The 23,164-nt window shown below is 39.0% G+C and overlaps 1 protein-coding gene across 1 annotated transcript in view; it reads right to left on the bottom strand.

Moving 5' to 3' along the window:
- Positions 1–23,164, bottom strand: part of Eya4 (EYA transcriptional coactivator and phosphatase 4) — a 233,192-nt gene that overhangs the window by 18,945 nt on the left and 191,083 nt on the right. The window contains exons 11-12 of the mRNA XM_070010083.1: positions 17,373–17,509; positions 16,246–16,329 (exon numbers count right to left, since the gene is read on the bottom strand). Coding sequence (XP_069866184.1) covers positions 16,246–16,329; positions 17,373–17,509 — 221 coding nt within the window. The remainder of the gene's footprint in view (positions 1–16,245; positions 16,330–17,372; positions 17,510–23,164) is intronic.

The following is a 23,164-nucleotide window of genomic DNA, read 5'->3' on the forward strand; positions in this document are numbered from 1 at the left end:
GGCTAAGAAGAGCTGCTTGATTATAAATTGCATTTTGATTAAAAAAGATAATAGAAATTGCTATCTGACTATGTATAAAGTTGGCATGACATGTATTTCACTAGAGTTGCAAGTGGGAAGGGTAGAAGATAAATAAAAAGAACATTCATTCACTAAATGGAACCCGGATAGACAATATATGTAAAAGGTGAGTCAGGAATCAAAAGGACTCCAGTTTGTATACAGAAAGCCAGATCTTAAATAGCAAGGACTTGAGAATCGGGACCTGATTTATTACTTTGCCCATGATTCACTGCAGCTAAAGACCAGGCATCAGAGGTGGCAAGGCATTGAAAAATCGGGGATTTCAGGGCTAGGGTAGTAATTCATGTACAGACTCCTGTTGAAACCATCAAAAGTGGAATATCTGAGGGCAACCTATGACAGGTGTGACTCTGGAGCGATGGGAAATAGAAAACGGAGGAGGGACAAGTCCATAGAATTTGAGGCCAGATGGGTGTCAGTAGAGAGAGGAATGTTTTTGAGTAAAAGGCTGACACGTCTAGAAGGACACTATTGGTTTTGGCTGAGAAATTATTTTGGAAGACTTCAGAGGGTGATTTGGGTTGAGTGGCTGGGCCACCAGCCAGACTATGGGGATTTGAGAGGAGAGAACTGAAATTGTGCTTTCAACATCCTAATAAATGGCATTTCAAGAAATATATTTAAACATGAGGAACTAAAATGCACTTAACTTCAGGTTTTTGATAAGAACACCCAACCCAGGTCAGGCCTTGTGATAGTCATCTGTGCCCCTAAATGAATTCCAGGGCTGGGAATATGGCTCAGTGGTAGAGCGCTTGCCTTGCATGCATGAGGCCCTGGGTTCGATTCCTCAGCACCACATAAGCAAAAAGAAAAAATCATTCCTAAATGAATTCCATTCGCAACCAGCAGCCCTTCCCATCCCACCACACTGCACTCACCAACTTCTTAGTCCCTCTACTCAGAATGCTTAGGTGGGGATAGCTCTGGTGTGAAAGCATTTCTGAAGTGTTATTCCTCTGACCCACTGAAACCTAGACAATCGGGAACTGCATGTTAAGATATAGGAACTGAGTGCTACCAGGACCTTGAGACATGTCGGACAAAGCTAAGACGCCATGTGAGTCAATAAGACAGTAACTATATGTCAGATTTCAACGTGCTTTTCTGATCATTTATATCTCCCCAGTAGGCATTTTTTCTGGATTATTTTTGAGCTAAAGATTTTATTTTAGCCCCCAAATGGATGTAGAATGCTCACATTCAGGATGGTTTACCAAGAGGACTCTATGCCTTCATTCATCAGTCTTCAGTGATAGAACCATTTGGGCCCATATATCCTCAGGTCTAATAAATCATTTTGCCAACAAATATTCATTCCAAAGCAAATAAAAATATTAAATGCCTTCTTTTTTTTGTCTCAATGAGTTTTAGAACTCAGATGACTCCTTACTCTGTTTACTTCAAGTACCTTCCTTCCTTCCATCCTTCCTTCCTTCGCTTTCCCTTCCTTCCTTCTTTCCTTCCTTCCTTCCTTCGCTTTCCCTTCCTTCCTTCGCTTTCCCTTCCTTCCTTCCTTCCTTCCTTCCTTCCTTCCTTCCTTCCTTCCTTTCTTTCTTTCTTCCTTTCTTCCTTTCTTCCTTTCTCCTTTCCTTTCTTTCCCTCCTTCCTCCCCCCTCCTTCCTTATTTCTTCCCTCTCTCCCTTTCTCCCTCTCTCCCTGCCTCCCTCCCTGCTTCCCTCCCTGCCTCCTTCCTTCCTTCTTTCCTTCCTTCTTTCCTTCCTTCCTTCCTTCCTTCCTTCCTTCCTTCCTTCCTTCCTTCCTTCCTTCCTTCCTTCCTTCCTTCCTTCCTCCCTACTTTCCTTTGGTTCATGTTCTTCCTGTTGTTGAAATCACTCTCCAAGTGCTGACTAAAACATTTTTTTACTGTATTATTTTTTACTGTATGTTTTTTTGGTACTGGGGATCAAACCCAAGACAATGCACTTGCTAGGCACATGCTTTGCCACTGAGCTACATCCAAGCCCAAATAAAACATTTTTTAAAAATTTACATTTTTGTCTTTAAAATGTCTTGAAGGTTCCTTTTTACTAAGCTCTCTATTTTGGGGTGAGGTGAACATTAGGTAGTCCAGGGATACAGTAAACTTGTAAATATCCTGCCTAATCATGGAACCATGAACAAAGGTCTACAGAAATATCAAGAAAAATCAAATGTAATTATAGCATGAAAACATATAATTCCATTAGTGAAGCCCTCTGCATTTGAGGAATGTTCACTGATGCAAGACAATAAAACTGAGTCCCACACTCTGCTGCTATGTTTCTGAAGATTCCTGCCCTAAAGAGCTTTGCTTCAGATGAGCAGAAGGACCTTCATTTGAAAGATTTCCTCCTGGAAGCCAGGCTGGTTAAACTCTTAGTTCACAAATTTCTATGTTTTCTCCATTTAAAAATTTCCAACAAAATCACTGAGTATCTTGAGTTTGTTCCTCCTATCCCTTGCATTTACAGATCCGATTTATGGACTATGGGAGAAAACAGACCATTCCTCTTTGAAGTTATTTTCATCGATTCCATGCTTCTGAACTACATAATTCTCTATGCTATCCAAAACAGTAAGAGGAAAATCCATGAAGAATGCATTTTGTGCATCGGATAAGCATGCAAACAAATATAATTTTAAGAAATGCAAGTGTCCTCTAGCCAGCAAGCACAGCATATGGTATGATGAAAACTGTATTTGTGTGCTCCGTTGGAATGCAACCCCAGGGCCCTGGAAGAGCTGTCCATTTGTTTTGCAAACTGTGGCGATAGCACATTACACATTGCTAGAGCCCAGGCCTTAGTAAGCATTTTGGCAAAAATAACTTTTGTTAACTGGGTACTTTTAGGCTTGAAATTTGTCAGAGTGTGAACTAGTCCTGTTTTACTAAGGTTTCCAGAGAGCAAGCCTGTTGATAGACTTGGCAGAGATGGCCTGGGACAGTCATGTCACGAGCCAAGGAAAACCACGACTGTAAAATGTGGTGATCTTGTTGCTAGGAGAATGCCTAGGGAGGGCTTCCTTTGAAATATTTAATTTTACTTGTGTTTTTTTCCCCCCAGCTTACTCAGTCACTGGGACAGCTCATTTTAAGTAACCAGATTACAGTACAGCATTTTTGCAGCTCAAGGACCCACAGATAAAAGAATCCAAGAAAGATGACTGCGCATCTGGTGGGCGTGGCCTTCCTGTCATAGCAGGTGACCCCAGCCATCCCAGACTGCTGCGCCTGAGTGCCAGGGCCTGCTGCTTTACCAGGCACTCGAGAGCAGAACGTATCTGGAGGGAACTCAAGTTTTATACCGAGATGTTGGCTCATCTTCAGTAGGTGTTTACCAAATTATGGACACCTCTTCAGTGGAGAGCGGCTGCCTTTTCCAGTTAAGCGGAGGGAGTGGTGACTTCATGATGTAAAATGAGGTGATAACGAAAACTCGGATGGAGGACCAGTGGGATAATAATGACGCGGGCAGGATTTGGTGGAAGCTTTGGTACGTGTTATTATGCATACGTAACACTTCAGAAAGGTTCAAAGCTCTTCGGCAGGGTCTTATGTGGGGAAAGGCTAACTGCCAATTTATTTTGTGTACAAATCTATTAAAATACTGAAATGATTCCCAAGGCATTTTGTTGGGGGGGCAGGGAGACAGAAGAAAATAGAGAAAACAAATAGCTCTTGGCCTTGAAACGTGTGAGTCTAAGCCAGAGTTACCACTGTAGAATCAAGTGAGGATCAAGAACAGCACTTCTCTAAATCAAAATACAAATGCCTATTAGCCATGTTAGCACAGAGCATAAATCGGAGCCAGACAGTCTGTCTATGTGCTTCTGCTTTGTACTGGGCCATCAGCTGGAATCCTTTCTCTGGGGACACACTGTAAAAATATCTCAGGAGAGGCAGCAATTACATAATTTTTTTTAAAAAACGGAAGACTTTTTTTTTTATTTTTCAAGCTCCTGCAACTGTTGTTCCTTTGGAACACACAGGACATTGTACTCTTGTCCACCACGAGACAGAAGATGTTGGAACTCATCACAGAGGAAGGAATATACACTGCTCTACAAACCAAGGTAGAAATTTCTCTGGATGTGTGAAAGTGTACGAACTCCTTGAATCAGCTGTGATACATAAACTAGTAGTCAGTCATAAATCAGAAGGTAAACTGTGTAGTTGAGATGACTGTGATGAATCGGTAATGCGTATAAGAGTTCTTAGCGGGAATTGAAAATAGCTTCAGGAAAACTTCTTCTTTGGACATGTTTATTGAACATTGAAATGTTGGACAATTTTTTTTTAAATAGTAAGACAATTAGTAGGGAAAGAAAACCAGTAAACAAGAAAGTCCAGGAAGAAAGAAAAAAATAAGCAAGCAAGCAAGACAGAGAGAATGCTGCACTTAGGAGTTTTATATTATTACCAGATGAGGTATCTGGATAAACAGACAAAAATCCAAATAAATGCATGTGCTTCAAGCAGTGATAAGGCTGGAGTGGAAGAATTCTGCATATGAAGATACAGAGGGCCCTGAGGTCAAGTGATGTTGCTAAACTCAAAGACAATGCAGGCAGGACCTTTTTCGGAGCAGAGGACTGAGAGGGGCAATGGAGTTAGCCAGGACCAGAAGTGACTGTGGGAAATGCTCAAAGCTGGAGGTGACAATTCATTTCCTGCGTGAGGCTGTGAGAAAGACCATAGGCAGCATGACTCAGGCTGGAGAAGGAAAGGGGAGGGATTCATTTAAGAAAGAACACAAGCAAATTCTTCCCTGAGCTGGATACACTGGCCTTGGCTAGAGGGTGCTTCCTCTAACTCTGAATAGAGACAGAAAGAGGAATGGCTCTCAAGAAACTTTTCCTGTTAAAGGAACATGTCTGGTCATAGTATGGTGGCGGGGAGAATGCATGAGAAAAGCTAAGTGTTGTTTCAGGGAGCGAGCATTTCAGAGGGGAGAGGGCCTCGTGAAGAACAGAGAGTGTGGCTGCAGGTTAGCACAGATTTACTGACAGGATGAAAAGCAGATCCTTCTCAGTTTGCTTCTCCCTCCCCTCAGAAAGCACAGAGGAAGTTCATGCAGAATTGGAAAGAGGCTGTGAAGACCTGAAGGAACAAAAGGTGTGAAATCATCAGCTGGAAGAATGAATGAACCCAGAGCCCATTGGAGACCTGTGGCCACAGGCAGCTGTTGATGGCATCTGTGGGTTTTAATTGCAAGGCTCATTTGATGAAGATGCAAAGGGATAAAGGGAGAGAAGCTTTATGCAAGAGAAGGTTGACAGGCACACATTACAAGTCCATGTTGGGAGGATCACATCTGCGGCATCAGTCCTTGAAAGCTGACCATGAGAATATACTCGAGAAGCTTGTAGTGATACGGCTGTCCAGACTGCCACAACAGTGAATTCAGATTCTCTGCCATGGGACCCAGGAAATAGTCATTTCAAAGCCGGCTACTGATTCCCATGGACAAATAAGCTTAAGAAGCCACTGCTGATGACCTGCTGCTCAACATGCTTTTTCACACACCAGAAACACTTGAAACCTTGCCCCAGATCTACTGAATCAGAATCCAGAGCACGCCAACATTGCTGGCAGGCACATACGTGTAGACTAAGTAGAGGCTCTGGGCTTAGTGTTCGTTTCCATGATGGCCAGGGACCACTGAAGAAGATAAGAGCAGACATGGTCTGGTTTCCTGGGACTACTGGGTCTGGGCACTCCGTAGAACTATAGGACTTGAGACAGTTCATGCTCAGTACAATTTTATGGGAACTAGGCTTCTCTAGAGTAGTTTAGAGTTACAAATAAGGGTGCATTGCTTTTCTCTTCACCTTCTTAGAAAAATGAAGTATTAAACGTGAGATACTAAATGATTCATGGTGTCCCCTTTTTAAGTCATGCAGTCAGCTACCTATGGAGAAGCTTGCTCCTACAAGTGAATGAATGAGCCAATTTTTGATATGAATTAAAAGGATTCATTCATAAGTCGAGTGTTCAATGTAAACAACACATGTGCAACTGAATAAGAATCATTGTTAAGGAGTGAGCAACCAAGAAAAGGATCATCGCCCAATGTATCTGCCAAGGGTCCACTTGTAGAGTTTCAATCCAAAGAAAATCCAATGAAGAAAGAAATCCCAACCCCCAATGAGTACATTAATTACAGAATATACAGAATCAAAGGAAAATTACTGGATTAATATAGTAAAACTCTCACAATGGAAAGAAAAAAAGACAAACTGCTGAGGCTTACCAGGTAAGACTGAGCTGAAAGAAATCTACTATGATGGGATGGCAAGAAATATGCCCAAGACAGCTGCCTTGGAGCTCAGGGAGAAAGGTGATGTTGTGTTTGATGAAAGGTATAAACTACTAGGTGAGACATTAATTTCTAGACAGGAGGGTTGATGATGACTAAAGAAATTCAAGGAAGTTTGTGATGGAATCCCTCATCTCAAGACTGAATGATCATCAACAGAGGTGAAAGGCTAAAAACTTCACAGGAGTTTATAGTAAGAAGAAGTATTTTTTAAGAGACAGATAGGGCCTTTCTGTTATATTAGTTTCAAATTTCAAAAAGAGGTGATGTATTTCAAGGTATTCTTCCTTATCTAATGTGCTGCTAGCAATCATTTGGTAAGACTGGTATCAAACAAAAGTGAGTTAAGATACTTGGCTTCTAGACTAGCCCCTAGCCCAGGAAAACAAATAATTTCTCCAAAATAAACATAAGGCTTGGGAACAGGGGCCAACAGGTAGCAATGTCTTTCAAACTCAACCAGATTTTGAGAAAGATTATGGTCCTTGATTTGGCTTTATATTTCTTTTTTTTGGGGGGGGGGTTCCGGTCGTGGGGCCTGAACTCTTGCCCTCGGCGCTGTCCCTCAGCTCTTCAGCTCAAGGCTAGCGCTCTACCACTTGAGCCACAGCGCCACTTCCAGCTTTTTTTCTTTTTTTGCTTATGTGGTGCTGAGGAATAGAACCCAGGGCCTCAGGCATGCAAGGCAAGCGCTCTACCACTGAGCCACCTTCCCAGCCCCTTACTTTTATATTTCTGTCCACTATATTTATACATACCCCCATACCCACACTCACAGCACCTCCCCACAACCACACCATTCTACCAAATTATATGAGCCACCATGAAAAACACTTTCCATATTTTAAGAGTTTTGTGTTCTCTCTCAATTCCTTTCTATATACAAAAAGGTAAAGGGACTATACATTGTTACCTTTCATATTTAATTAGCAACATCCATTACCTCTATCTACCCAAACCAGACTCAAATCTCCTTGGCTATAAGTAGTACTAATACCTCACAACATTGAGTGAATCTCCCAATAGATAGAAAGAAATTCTGTAGAAACCATTTGATCTTCATCGTTTCTGATTTTATTGGAATTAAATAACAGATTACATTTATTGAATGTCTCTCTACTTTGTGGCAGTCAATCAACGGAGATTTATTAAATAGTACATAGCTTATTTAACCTTCATAATCAAATGATCACTTTGATTGTTCTCTTTATTTTATATAGAACACAACTGATGTTCACAAAACTAAACAGATGACCCAAGATCATGATGTGGTGCTAGAATTTGAACTCAGTTCTATCTCAGCACACATCCCCAAGCCTAATTATTATTAGACACAAAGTGCAGGCCTGGGGTGTGGCGTTGATTCTGTCATGTGCTGACTCTGATCTATAGTCCTAACACTTGACTTGTTCTAATTACTTCCTATTAAGTCATGTCAATATTTAGCTTTGTGACTATTTTGTCATTTACAACCCAAGCATTGCTGTTTTTCTCTTCCCAGAAATCTTTTCCAATACGAATGTATGTCAATTGTTTAACCTCTAAGTAATCAATTTTCCACATGAGCTATTGTTTCCCTAGCATTGCTCTTAACATAGGCTCTGTCTAAAATGAGCAAAGAGTATTGGGAGTGAGAATTTCAATTTTATACTATATGCAAAACAACTATTACCTTTCATTCAGTCTTTTCTGTTGAGTTTGAGTCCTCACTGTGGAAGAATTTTATAAAACCATAGTTTCATAGCAAATGAAACATTCATGCCCTAAAAGAAATTAAACCCTTAAAGCACATTTTTTTTAGTTCCTTTCACCTCCATTCCTCCCACAAAAGGAATGACTGAAACTTATGTAAAAATAAAACCTTAGGCAAAACAATCTATACAATTAATCAAGAGACAAGAATAATCTTTATAAACTCTAACAGATGATGGATGATCCTGAGTTTCCCTCCTGCCAAATTTATAAACTCCCATTTTAGATTCTTGCAGTGACGAAAACTGTACATGTCAACGGGCGCTCAGCTGCAAAACCCATCACTAGGCTCAGTGCCGCATAGCAGATGCCGGCCTCCTTCACTTGCCATGGTGGTAAGGATCCAGGAATAGTTCTCAGAAAAGGGAGTGCTGACAACTGAGTAGAGTCAGAATGCGATAACATACCGGGAAGTGCCTTGGAAATTCGGCCTTATTTATTTATAATGGAAGTAGAATTACCCAGAAGCTTAAAAAAATATCAATATGCATTTATGAGCCAACATGGCTCCCCTGAAGTACTGGCTTGCACCAGTTTTCATTTTATGGGTTGTGAGGGGAAAATATGAAGTCACGCGAACATACAGATTAAGATGCTGTTGAAGCGAGGTGTGAGTTCCAGCTGGCTCTGCCACTCACAAATGGTGTAATGCAGTATCGATGACATAGGGTAGAGGTGAAGCTGAGGGGATGGGGACTGAACAGGAAACTCAGTGAAGTGCTAAGCACAGTTCCAGAAGTAAAAAGTGACACTGTTATCCACTACCTATACATGGGTGGGGGCGGGGAGGGAAAGAGATGCAGGTAGACAGATAGGTGGGGGTGGTAATTTCCAGACATAATTTTCCATCTCTGCTACATAAATCCTCATCTCTTGGCTCATCCTATTTTAGGCTACTCTATAACCCAGCTGTGCAATGTAAGACTAAATACTAACCTTTTGCATGTCTGGAAATATTTGTCTTGAGTCATCTCTCATTTGAGGGGGAAAAATGTGTATTTTTACTTAAGTTTCTCTGACCTGGGGTGTAGGTAATCCTTTTCATATCTGAGATTCCCTTTGGTATATTTATATTATCTCATTTAATCCACCCAGAAATTCCAGAAAGGAAATAGATTATAACCAGTTTCAGATGAGGAAAGAGGCACTGAGATCAAATGACTTGCCCTACGGCACATGCAGGCATGAGGTTTGCTTCCAAGGTTGAGCTCAGAGCTCCTTCAATTGATGACTGCCTCATAGACTGCATTTGGAGCAACCTGGGATTCTGAGAAGAATGAGGGAGAACAATATGGAAGAAGAATATGGAAGAAGTGGATACTCTCCAGCCTCTCACTGATCCTTTCAATCAGAGTAGCCTCGCCTTCATGTATTTGGTATAAAGATAGCCCAGGAGATAGAATATGTGCACATGAAACGTTGCCTAAAACCTCTGAAACATCAGGATGCCATACCAAAATGTTATCCTGTTATAGAAAGCAGAGTGATTTAAGAAATGAAAAGGACAGAAGATTCAGAACAATTTCCAGCTTAGACGTCTCCTCACCCCTTTCCAAATTAAAGTCCCTGATCACTTTCTTGCTATGAGCAGTGAAAAGTCCCCAGCTGATCACCACACTGACATCTCCAGAGTCCTCAACCGCACTATAAGGATATCAGGGAACTGATGTATTCAATTTGGGTACAGATGACTCTTTACTCCAAAAGATCTCAAAATCTTTAGTGTGATAATCCATACAGAATGGTCATAAATTGTGAGACTTCCTCAAATCACTTTGGTCAAGGCTATTGTTGAACACATTTCAGACCAAACTTTCTCAAGAAATAACATTTGGAAAATCTCCCAGTGTTTTTCAAAACATGACCTAGGACCATCAGTGATCTGGGTATGTGTTCCAAATGCAAAATCTAGGGCTCCATCTCAGACCTACTGACTCTGGAACTTTGGGGATTAGACCCAGTCATCTCTGTTTAACAAACACTGCAGGCCCAGGCAACAACCATCTTTTACTGACACATTCTACTTCCTAAACGATTAACTAGGTTCACCCTTGTTCCTTAAATGTCATTTCCACTTAGCAATTCTAAACTATCACATTTTAATTGTCTCAAACCTTCCAAGAGCTTTGCAGTGAAACTACAGAAATCCTCAGATATTTTTCCACAGAAGACAAGAACCAAACATGCCAGTACCTTCCCACCACTTCTTACCTGGTTTGGTCTTTCCCTTACAGCCTTGAACTTGGGGCCTGGGTGCTGTCCCTAAGCTCTTTTGCTTCAAGCTAGCATACTTTGAGCCACAGCTCCACTTTCAGTTTTCAGGTGGTTAATTGGAAGTAAGAGTCTCTGAAGTGAACCCAGCGCTATCCAGGGTCACAGTTTGAGAAGGTGAGCGAACTAACATCTTTTACTTAGCTACTTCTTAACAGGCCACATGAGTAACACCTTACCGTCTAAAAGCCAATGGCTTCATTTCCCTAACATCAACTTAGCTGACCTTTTCTGCTTGAGTCAGACATATACTAGTTGTTGCAAATAAGGGAAACCATGGGACCTATGCTTCTTTGGGCCTGGCTTACTTCACTTAATAGAATTTTTTCCAAGTCTTTCCATTTCCTAACAAATGGGGTAATTCTTTCTGATGGAGGCATAGAATTCCATCATGTATATATACCACATTTTCTTGATCTATTCATCTACTGAGGGACATCTGAGTTGGTTCCATATCTTAGCTATGGTAAATAATGCTGCAATAAACATAGTCATGCTGGTAGCTTTAGTACGGTCTTGTTTGTGAACATTAGGGTAAATGCCCAAAATTGGGATTTCTGGGTCATAGGAGAGCTCTATGTGGAGTCTTTTGAGGAACCTTCATGCTGCTTTCCAAAGTGATTGAACAAGTTTACACTCCCACCAACAATGCAGTAAGATTCTGAACCCTAAGATATGTATTCAAAGGTTTTTTTCTTTCATGCGATTGTTTCTAACACATTTATAAGATTAATTCTTTGTTGCTTTGTATGTCCCTCCACCACGGTATAACCCCTGCTTTCACTGTATTTAATGTTGTTATATTTGTGGAGGGGAAGGGAAAAAACAAATAGTTTAAATAGGGCTACAGGTGGACCCATTGCAACAATGAGATGTACAAGTCATTATGTCGAAAATGAACTTTACAACTTTGGTGGGGGGGGGAGGAGGTCTGGGTGAGGGGGTGGGGGGAGAATGGGAAGGGATGGGAAGGGGAAACAAAGGAAGAGGCTACAATGCTTGATAAGAAATGTACTCATTATCTTGCCGATGTAATTGTAACCCCTCTGTACAGTATTTTCACAAAAAAAAAAAAAGCCAATGGCAATTTCTTTACTGTCATTAAGAAGCATGACAATGTCAGGCACCGGTGGCTCATGACTATGATCCAACCTATTTAGGAGGCTGAGAACTGAGGATCACGATTTGAAGCCAGCCCTGACAGAAAAGTCCTTTTATCTCCAATTAGCCACTCAGAAACCAGGAGAGCTATTGCTCAAAGTGGTAGAACACTAGCCTTGAGTCAAAGAGCTCAAAGATGGTACCCAGGCCCTGAATTCAAGTCATATGACCGATTTTTAAAAGTATATCAATAATAAAGTGACTATCAAGGAAGCTATAAATAATTACTCAATAAGGCAGTCTATGTTTTAAGGGAATTCAGTAAGAATATTTTCATTTTGATTAGGGAAAAAATGGCCTAAGAAACATTTTCACTTTAATTTTCTTGAACAAATCTGAGTAAAAACATTGTTGTATATATGGTCAATTGTAACTGACTCCCTCCCAGTAAATAACAGTATTTCTTCCAGAGAAATAATAGTATGAAGAACATGGCTTGTGAGGACACTAACCTGGATTCCTGTCTATGTGTCATCATTTGTCATTCTGTGGCCTTGATCAAGCAACTTAAAGCCTTCATCAAACTGGGCACCGGTGGCTCATGCCTTTAATCCTAGCCACTGAGGAGGCTGAGATCTAAGGATCATGGTTCAAAGCCAGTCCGGGCAAGGAAAGTCTGTAAGATTCTTATCTCCAATAAACCACTAGAAAACTGGAAGTGGTGCTGTGGCTCAAGCAGTAGAGCACTCGCCTTGAGCTGAAGAGCTGAAGGATAGCGCCCAAGCCCAGAGTCAAGCCCCACAAACAACAACAAAAAAGCCTTCATCATCCCAGTTTCCTCTTGTGTGAAATTTGTGTCACTGTCAACTACAGCAGAACAATTGTTAAAAGTAAGGGATGGTGTTTCTGAAAGCCACTACACCTCTTAGTTCTCATGTTAATTGACAATGAGTGTTCTGCTAAACCCTCCAGACATGCTGTATCTTTAACTCGTATTTGTTACTGAGATGGTTCCCTTATTAGCATTGTACAGATATCAGGATTGAGGAATTAAGTAATTCTCCAACATCAGAAGGCTATATGCATCAGAACTGGATTTTCAAGCAGTTCATTTGACTTAAAACTTCTCCCCTCAACCACCACTCTTCCTGCTTCTAATATGCCAAAATATTGGCTGTACCAGATGATGGAAGCAAGTTTATGTCCCAATATAAAGAAATTACACAAATGCCTATATGAGACATCAATGTTTTTGCTTCATTTAAGGATTATATATAATTATAATATATGTAATTATACATATGTATATATTACAATTCTGGTAGATAGTGGACATCCTGTGATGTAAGGAGAAGAACTTTTTAATCTAGGGTCAAATAGCCAGAGCTCGACATTAATCCCTTCCAGTGATTCACTGCACCTACTGCACACCTTTCCGAGTACATTTCCTCCAAACACTGAGGAGACAAGCTAACTTTCCAGCTGCATGTAGCTTCCTGCCTGGCACAATGGCAGCAATAAAGAAAAGGTAGCTTCTTTCTTCTCCTTGCTTTACTCCCTACTTTTCCTATTCTGTGCTGTCTTATGCGTCAGGAAGCATGGAGACCCCTTTGTTTTGATAAAGTTTTCTAGGTAACACTTGAAAATGACAAAATGACGCCCTTAACATTAACATGTGAACAAGCAGCAGATCAGTGACCTTCCAAAGGCAGTGGGTTCCATCAGTGACCCCTCTGCAGAGAAGTCAGAGAAATCTGCTCTTGGCTTTGCTTTTAGAGTCAGTGCATGAGTCAATTAAGAAAAAGCAATTCCATTGCTCTATGGTATTTTTTGACAGAAGGAAAATAAGTACATAATGACATTTTTATCACATCCTGTATTCATTGCCTTGGTTCCAAATGATCTCATTATTTCTAAAGATCAAAATTCCAAGAAAGGATGAAGATTTAGAGTCATGATATATGCTAACAATTCACAGATAATTCCAAAAGATATATTCTAACCACTGATTAGTCACTAGAGGAGCAGCACAGATGCTTGGGAACAGCCCCTGCTTTGAACAGTGTCTGCTTTGAAGGGCTCTTTTTAGGGGGTAATGTGTTCAAGTTGGATTGTTTAAATAGGGAAAATAGAACTTGGCTATACAAAATTATTGCAATCAGTTCAACAGGATTTACTCTGTCTTTCTGATGTGCCAATGATGTTTCAGAAGAACTCCTTTAATTTTTTGTCTGAAAAGTGTATAAACTCCATCAATAACAGAATTTTCACCCCAAATTATAGAGTAACTAACTTAGAAATTATATATTATGTACATGCTCTAAAGATAGCTATATAAATGTGTGCTTATGAACTGAATGTGTATGTACCATGAACAATTATATATTGAGATCCTAACTTCCAATGTGACAGTATTGGAGTATGAGGACTTCAGGAAGTTAATGGGTTCATAAGGATGGAGCCCTCACAAATGAGGTTAGTGCCCTTAAAGAGGGAACTGAAATTTTCTTTCTTCTCTCTGCCATGTAAGATACAATAAGAAGGCCATACATAAGCCAGGATGCAGGCTTCAGCAGTTACAACTACACTAACAACTTGTTATTGGCCTTCCTAGTCTCTAGAAGTGCAAGAAAGAAACAGCTTTCAAGCTACTCAGTCAATGGTGGTTTAGAGTTGCTGCCTGTGATGACTAAGGGATTTAGAAAGTACGTTTAGGAAGTGACTCTGTAGCTCAAGTGGTAGAGTGCTCGCCTTGAGCTGAAGAGTGCAGGGACAGCGCCCAAGCCCAGAGTTCAAGCCCCACGACCGAAAAAAAAAAAAAAAGAAAGAAAAAAAAAGTACGTTCAATATAAAATAGACATAAAGATTAATCCAGATGAGATACATTTGTGTGTATGTGTGCTGATTCTAATATTGCTCACATTCTTAACCCAAATGAACAGGTTTATATGTCCAGTACATATCCAGACCTCCTGTTTTTGAGACAATTGTTTTATAAATTATAGAAATAATCCCTAATTGTGTTGTCTTGGGTAACTATTTTTAGATGCAATTGTGATAAAGGGACTACAGATTATTACCTTTGCATTTATGTATCAGTACTCACGTCCTATTACAAAGAAACAAATGATGACACAACTTCCCTCCCTACAGTGTGCAAATTAGGAAATCACACTTGAATGCAATCCACTATTCCTATTCAGAAGACAAAGTTTCACATAGTTGTTAAAGTCGGTATGTTGAGCTGACATGAGATGTTACCCACGTGTGGTGCTGGAAAGAAAGATACAGAAAGACTCTTCTGTGAGAGTGGCAAGTAAAGGAATCAAATAGGCACAACGTTGAATGCAGTAATGGAAGTTGAACAGCTTGTTGCCAATTGACAGTGGGTAAGATTATGAGTCCCATGGAGTCAACAATGGGAAAAGAAATGGCCTAAGCAACTGTCCTAAGCTGAAAGACCTGGAGCTTCTCGGAAACATTTGTATAGATGTGTAACAAAAGTTAGAAGAAGCTAACTCTGGCTGGGCTCCTATGACTCAGGCCTGTAATCTTAACTACTCAGGAGGCTGAGATCTGAGGATTGTGGTTCAAAGGCAGCGCTGTAGCTCAAGAGGTAGAACACTACCCTTGAGCTGAAGAGCTCAGGGACAGCACGCAGGCCCAGAGTTCAAAATAAGTAAAGGAAGAAGCTAACTCCGAACCCAAGAGCAAGAGAGAAAAATAGAGGAATAGCTGAAACCACTGTGGCTGATTTTGTGTTCCTGGCCTGAGATGAGGTAAGAGTAACACCCAATCACTATTCAGGTGCTTACTTGAGCTCCAGAAAAATACTGGTAATTATAATTCCAAAAGATCTGTCAGGCAAAAGATGATTTATTTCAAATAATGTACTATAATAACTGCTCCCTAGTAAGTTCTCGAAGAAATCATAATTTGGTAATATTTTAAAATCTATTTGCTTACACTCTTTTCTAAAGTAATCAAGAGTAAAAAAAATGGTTCTAATGTAAAAAGAAAAACCACCTCTAAATTATGATGAAAAGGGAATCCGATTCCTAATTCATTTTGTAAAATTTTCCAGATCACATTGAAGAAAACCATGATGTTAGAAATAATTGAGAAGACTTGATAAACTGCAATAAAAACACTCACATGAAGAAATGTTCAACCTATGTAGCCATAAAAGAAATGCAAATCAAAACAACATTGAGATACCACCTCACCCCAGTTAGAATGGCTATCATCAAGAACTCTAATAACAACAGATGCTGGAGGGGATGTGGACAGAAGGGAATCCTATTGCATTGTTGGTGGGAGTATAAACTTGTTCAATCACTTTGGAAACTCAAAAACAGTTTTAAATATACCTTTGTTTTTGGTAGGGATGAGGGCAGAGACTGAACTTGCTAGATAGGGACTTAAACACTTGAGATACACCTTTAGCTGCTTTCTGTATTGGTTATTTTTAAGATAGTGTCTCCTTTTCATGTCCAGGTGGGCTTAGACTTCTAGTCTTCTATTTATGTTTTCCCATTTCATTTGGATGACAGGCACATGCCACTGCACCCAGGTTTCCCTTATATCTGGGAAATAGGTAGATTACCCAGCCATTAGTTGAGATAAGAGTATTACAAACTACCTTGAACTACCTTCCAAATGTCTAGCATTGCAGGCTTGAGTTACAAAATCAGGTTTAACATAATTTGTTGAAATAAATATCTTAATTGCTTACCTTCCCATATTTCTGTGCATAAGACCCTGTGAGCAGGGAGTGGAAAACAATGATGGTTTCATCCAAGTCCCAGACAAACACACGCTAGAGAGAAAATACCAATATCAAAATGTTATAAAGCTTAAGGAAACAAACCTCTTTTCAAGTAGAAAACATCTCCTCGTATTGTCATACAGTTTTGACACTGTTTTGTAGAAAAGTATCTCATGCAGTTATTTATTTTTAATTTTCCTACTCTAGTTCTTGTCAGATCTGAAGGACATAGGCTAAATAAGTAATCAAGTTTAAATATTAGATGTGATAATTTGAATCAATTCATCCAAACATTTTTATAGATGGTACCAAAAATAGATGCATTCAGACTATATGTCAGAAGTATGACTAGTCTATGTAAAATTAAAATTTTTATACCTTATAGAATTTTATAATTTATGCAAAAGAAATTCATTCTAAAGTATGGAAGAAAGGAAGGAAAGAATGAAGCAAAGAAGGAAGGAAAAAAAGAAAGAGGAAAAGGAAAGAAAAGAAAGAGAAAAAGAAATGAATATTTGAAAAGATCTCTGAAGAACCCTTAAACCAAAATTGCAAAATGTGGACCCTTGGGTCAGACTAAGCCAGAAAATGTGTTGTTTGGCCTGCAAAGTCTGGAAAGATCTCAAGTAGTTCATCAACATTTCAAAATTAGGAGATTTTACACAAACACCAGTGCTTTGGTTTTGGCAGAGAAGCTGGAGACTAGCTGACATTCCACTCAGCCTAATGACAGAACCCCGGAATGGGCCAGCCTCCTGCCCTCAAAGAATCATACGCATTGTATCACCTGCCAGAACGGGAAGGCATTTGAATTTGCTAGTATTATTCAAATAAGTCTCTTGCGAAGAGGACAACTGCAGTATTCCTTAATTTATACTACATCTTAACTTGTACTACATCTATTTTTCTCTTCGATTTAAACTCAGATTTCTGCATTTGAATATACAGGTCCACTCTGACAAAGCAAACGCACTCATCTCATAATACATCACTTTGATATTAATTTGGAAATGTAATGGGAACATCATGTACAAAATACATCACTCAATAAAGTAAAGCATCAAACTACATTCTTTAAAAAGGAGTAAGCATACCTCCAAGTCACTGTCAGGAGGTGGGGAAGGATTATTTTTTCGGCCTCTTCCTCGAGACTTTGAGCCAGAACTTCTACATGTTCTGTCATCAAGATCCTTGATAGGTGTGGAAGGGCTCTGCACTGTATCAAACTCTCCTACAAATAATACACAACTATAGTCAACACGTGTGCTTCATTTGTAGATCAGGCATAAGCCTCCATTGTTCATTTTCTTAACAAATTCCTGTACAATAGAACCTCTTTAAGTTGGTCAAACAAAACAGGATGTATTGTCTGAAGCATGCCTAATTCTAATTTAGTCAAAAATTTTTATGGACCACACGAATCACCCTTTGCTTTAATCTATATGATCTATTAAAACCAAATGTGTTATCCTCCATTTGCCTTCAACTTCCTGTTTGTACCCTCACCTGCATTTTTATCAGATCCATTTCACTCATCCACATCCTAACCTAGGGAATTACCTAGGGAATTACACACATTCATCAAGCCTCTCTCATCTGCCCTTTGACCTCCATGGACTTCAGACAAGTTACAAATTCCTTCTTCTTGGCCTTGTATTTCCACCTAGATAGTCTCTCCTTGCTACTGTCTCTTTCAAATAAAGCCTCTTAAAATCAGAATGAATTACCAATGCTATACAATAGAAATACGACAAGCCATCAATGCAACCACATAAATAAAATATTTTGGCAGCTACATTAAATAAAAGAGAGAAGGAAAAGACATGTAAAATTAACTCACCTATATGAAAGTTCAATGCATGCAAATATCATTTCAGCATATAATCAATATACAAATTATCGGGGGATATTTTATTTTTCTTTCCATCTAAGTCCATCCAAACCACAGCCTACCTTTTTCTCAAATTGACTTCTGAATGTTTTTATCAAATTGATTTCTGAATGTCCTACCAGTATCTGAAATTCAGATCCATCTAAAGCTAGAAATAATTTTCTGAGGACTTAGAGGACACTGTACAGTGGCAGACCTTGCTAATGTTGATAAGACAAAGTATGCAGCCATGAGCTAGGGGGTAACAAATAAAAGAGCCAAACCTACTGTAGGACTTTAACTATTTCATTCACTCTCTCAATCTCCATTTCATTGTATATTAAAAGCCAGGTTACAGTTGCTACTTTTTTGGGTTACTAAAGTAAGTCAGATTTATATTTAATCTTGTTTAAGTCATATATATATATATATATATATATATATATATATATATATATATAAATCAAGAATTTTAGGAGCATCAGATGGCAGACACATTAAACTTGTTACACATTTTTAAGTGCAAAGATATTATGACTGAATTGAAGCAAATTTAGCTTTATCATTAAATAGAAGCAAAGTAATTCTCAAGACATCCAAATAGAAATTAATAAAGATAAACAAACTAGACAAACTAAATATACAGGTACATCTTTTTTCTGAGAAATAGCAATATTTATATAACCTATCATTTCTTTCGGGCTATCATATTTTCTTTGGAAAATACTGAACATGTCAGGAGAGGATCAAAAATATGTCTATGCTACAAAAATTATTATTTGTTCTTAAACTTTGTTAGCACAGCTCATTGTCTGTGCGGTGTGCGGGCATGTGTGTGTGTTATCACGAGTGAGACTAGGTAGCACAAAGTTCTTTTTTTTTTTGTCTTTTCTTCTTTGGTACTGGGGATCGAACCCAGGACGTTGCACTTGCTAGGCAAGCGCTTTGCCACTGAGCTACATCCCAGCCCTAGGTAGCACAAAGTTCTTAAGTTATAGCTTTATCTTGTAGTAAGTCACATTTCAACTTATTTATATAGGCTTTAAATATTTGAACAGATATTTAAAAGTACATGTCTACTTTTAAGTAAAATCACATAAATCTTTTTGTAACTTTTTTTTTCTTTTTTCCAATTGTGGGGCTTGAACTATGGGCCTAGGTGCTGTCCCTGAGCTCTTCAGCTCAAAAAGAGCGTTCTACCAGTTGAGCCACAGCGCCACTTGTGGTTTTCTGGTGGTTAATTGGAGATAAGAGTCTCATGGACTTTCCTATCCAAACTGGCTTTGAACCACTATCCTCAGATCTCAGCCTCTTGAGTAGCTAGGATTACAAGCATGAGTCATGGGCACCCAGCCTGTAACTTTATTTTTTGAAGCATAGTTTTCCTAAGGTTACTATAGCCAGTAAATCTAGATTCCCCTTCAAATAAAACAGCTAGTTAAATAAATCCTCATTTTTTAAGAGGATTAAAAAGAAACCTTTTTTGATGACAGTCTATGAAACCAGTCTTATTCATTTTGGATCAATTTTCAGGGGTTGCATTTCATTAAAAAGCCCCATTCTTATAACAAGAAGGAAATATAAGAGCAGAAAAGAAAAAGTTGCAAAATGGCCCTCTTTGTGATCAGTTACGTGTGGTTGATGGGACTGGATCATGAAGGGGCGCAGTAGGAATGGGTCAGCCATTCCCCCTGGGATTCAGCAATGTGACAGTAGTGAAAAGAAAAGACAAGGTCAGATGATGTGTCTGGGATCGCACACAGATGAAAATTTGTTCCCACAGATTTTGTTCAAGTCTTAGAAGGATCAAAGTCTGAGGATCGCTGTTCCAAGCCAGCCCAGGCAGTAAAGTCTGTGAGACTCTTATCTGTATCCGTCTGAGACAAGCAGAAAAGGTCAGATAAGTTGATGTTAGCTGAAATGAACCCCGAGATAAGGATTCAAATGTTTTTTTCTTTCTTGCGATTGTTTCTAACATATTTATATTTCTTTGTTGCTTTGTGTGTCCCTCCCCCATGGTATAAGCCCTGCTTTCACTGTATTTGATGTTGGTATAATTTGGGGAGGGGAAGGGAAAAAACAAATCGTTTAACTAGGGATACAGGTGGACCCATTGCAACAATGAGATGTACAAGTCGTTATGTCGAAAAACGAACTTTACAACTTTGGCCAGGTAGGGGCGGGGGAGAATGGGAAGGGATGGGAAGGGGAAAGAAAGGAGGAGGCAACAATGCTTGTTAAGAAATGTACTCATTACATTGCCCATGTAATTGTAACGATATTTTCACACACACACGAAAAATACCAGAAAACCAGAAGTGGGGCTATGGCTCAAAGTGGTGCAGTGCTAGCTTTGAGTAAAAGACCTCAGGGACAGTCCTCAGATCCTGAGTTCAAGCCTTATGACTGACCAAAAAAAAAAAGGAAACTAAGAATTTGAACAAAATACAAGTAAAGTGCACGTGCATACATAAGGGAATCATTTTTGTTACTTGCTTTTTACATGTTTCTCTTTTTTTTGACAAAAGGTTCATACTATATAGTTCAGGCTGGCATCAAAATTGTGACTCTACTGATAATTGGTTAGGGACTCAAACAATTCAATAGTATGCAAACAAATAACCTGATCTTTAAAAATGTGCAAAGGGTTTGAGTAGAATTGTTCAGGGCTCTTGTGCTTACTGGGCAAGGGGCTCTCCCCCTTAAGTCATGCCCCCAAAGGCAGCATACAAATTTCTTTAAAAAACATATATAGATAGTGAGAGGTCTTTGAAAAACTGATCTATATCACCCCACACTTGTGAGGATAGCTAGTTCCCAAAGACAGAACAGTATGAGTGTTGGAGAGAAGAAGGGAAAAAGGAATCTTTGCAGTCTATTGGTGGGACTTTAAATGAGTATATCATTATGGAAATTAGTATAGAAACTTCTTGAAAAATTAAAAACAGGATTGCCAAATGATGCAGTAATTCCACTACTATAAATACAAAGGAAATGAAGTTAGTATGTTGAAGATAGTATGCATCTTTATGTTCACTGAGTATTATTCACGATATGGAACATTTGATCCCATAGAAATAGAGAGTAGAAATGATCTATGGGCAAGGAGGAAAGGTACCTATCAAAGGTTACAAAATTTCAGTTAGATAGACAGGGTTAAAGAGATTTTTATATTATGATTATGTTAACAACAATGTATTATGTTTTTGCAAATTGCTAAGAGAATACCTTTTAAGTGTTCTTACCGCAAAAATGATGTATATGTGGCAATGCATGTATTAGCTGGATTAGTATGCATTTGTGTGGCCAAAGTCACATGTTATACATGATAAATATGTACAAGTGATTATTTGTCAATTTAAAAATATTTCAAAAGAAAGATGTAGATTTCACACATTTTCTATGAGAGAGGTGACAAGAAATTTCACTGAAAGAACTTTCTGGAAATAATAGATGACTTCCAGAAGAGTGTGGTGACACTTCCTGTGTGGGCACAATTCCCATGTGGACACACTTTGTGAGGATAAAACTAGTATTTGGGCTCCTCCAGACATCAAATGGGTGCAATTGTACTGACCTCTAAGCTTTTTGAAGGTGCTAGCCTGAAAAGAAAATCCAGGAGCTTGAGTTGAACTGCTCATTGAACATTAGTAGATACATGATGATGATGATGATGATGATGATGATGATGATGATGTGATGATGATGATGATGATGATGATGATTTTTTTCGGGGGGGAGAGAGAAAACTGTTCAATCTAGGGCTTCTGCCAATGTCATTGGGGAAGCTGCACAAGGGCAGGGTGCAGCTGCAGGAAGGAGAAATGTAATTTTGCAGAATTGTGCAGTATGGTCTGTCTTTTCCATCTATATCTTCTTGTGCATTTCACTTGATGATAAACACTTTGCTTATGAAGTTACAGAAGTCCTGCCTAAGAAGCCAGTTTCTTTTTTCTTTTTTTGGTTCCGGTCGTGGGGCCTGAACTCTGGGCCTGGGTGCTGTCACTCAGCTCTTCAGCTCAAGGCTAGCGCTCTACCACTTGAGCCACAGCACCACTTCCAGCTTTTTTCTTTTTGCTTATGTGGTGCTGAGGAATTGAACCCAGGGCCTCAGGCATGCAAGGCAAGCGCTATACCACTGAGCCACCTTCCCAGCCTGAAGCCAGTTTCTTTTCAGAGAGAAAGACTGATTTTACTGGCTACCTTTCTGGAACACTTGCTAAATTTCATTTTCTAATGTATTGTAATGTTTATAAAAGTCTCAGGCTAAAGGATCTCAGGCTAAAGGATATTATTGTTGCAAATTACTAACCTCACTAAATATAAAGATGTTTAAAATATTTAAAGAGGTTTAAAATGATCTCTCATCTCTATGTGCTAATCCATTCTCAAACTTTCAAATGCAAATCAAAAATATAATTCACCTTAGATGAACTTTATATGAAGGCAAAGGAAAATCTTTATAACTATAATGAACTAAAATGTCTGTTTCTAATCAGCACAGTAGTGTTTCTTTAAGTCCATTGTCAAACTACCTAATAAGGTAAAATAAATAACTGAATGCTATTTGCAATTTCCAAATAACATCAGTCATTACCAACTGCCCTAGGCCTTTCTACATGATTGAATAATTATCCTTTAATCAGTACAGTAATGAATAACTGCCCTTTGCAAGTTTTGGATATTTAGATCCAACTTTATTTCATTAGGGTTATCTCTAAATCAGAACAACCAGCTGTCTCTTATTGAACATAAGGTATGTTTCTATTTTAAAATTTCAAGTCCCACAGTCAATGTTCTATGAAAAATTGTGGAATTAATTGTTAGGTCTGGGTTGTGGGTCCAAAATGCAGAATCGATTAATGGGAAATTCTTTCCCTGCCCTTGAACTAAATCCAACAGATTTCATCATTAATAGAGAAAAATTCCCATCGTTATAAATTTGTTCACTTCTTTGAATGCATGCCAGATCAGAAAAAGGCAAAAATCAAAGTTAAAAGCAAATATCTAAGCCCA

The sequence above is a fragment of the Dipodomys merriami genome, unplaced genomic scaffold (genome assembly GCF_024711535.1).
Source record: "Dipodomys merriami isolate MVZ:Mamm:240054 unplaced genomic scaffold, mDipMer1.0.p SCAF_8, whole genome shotgun sequence".
NCBI lineage: Eukaryota > Metazoa > Chordata > Mammalia > Rodentia > Heteromyidae > Dipodomys > Dipodomys merriami.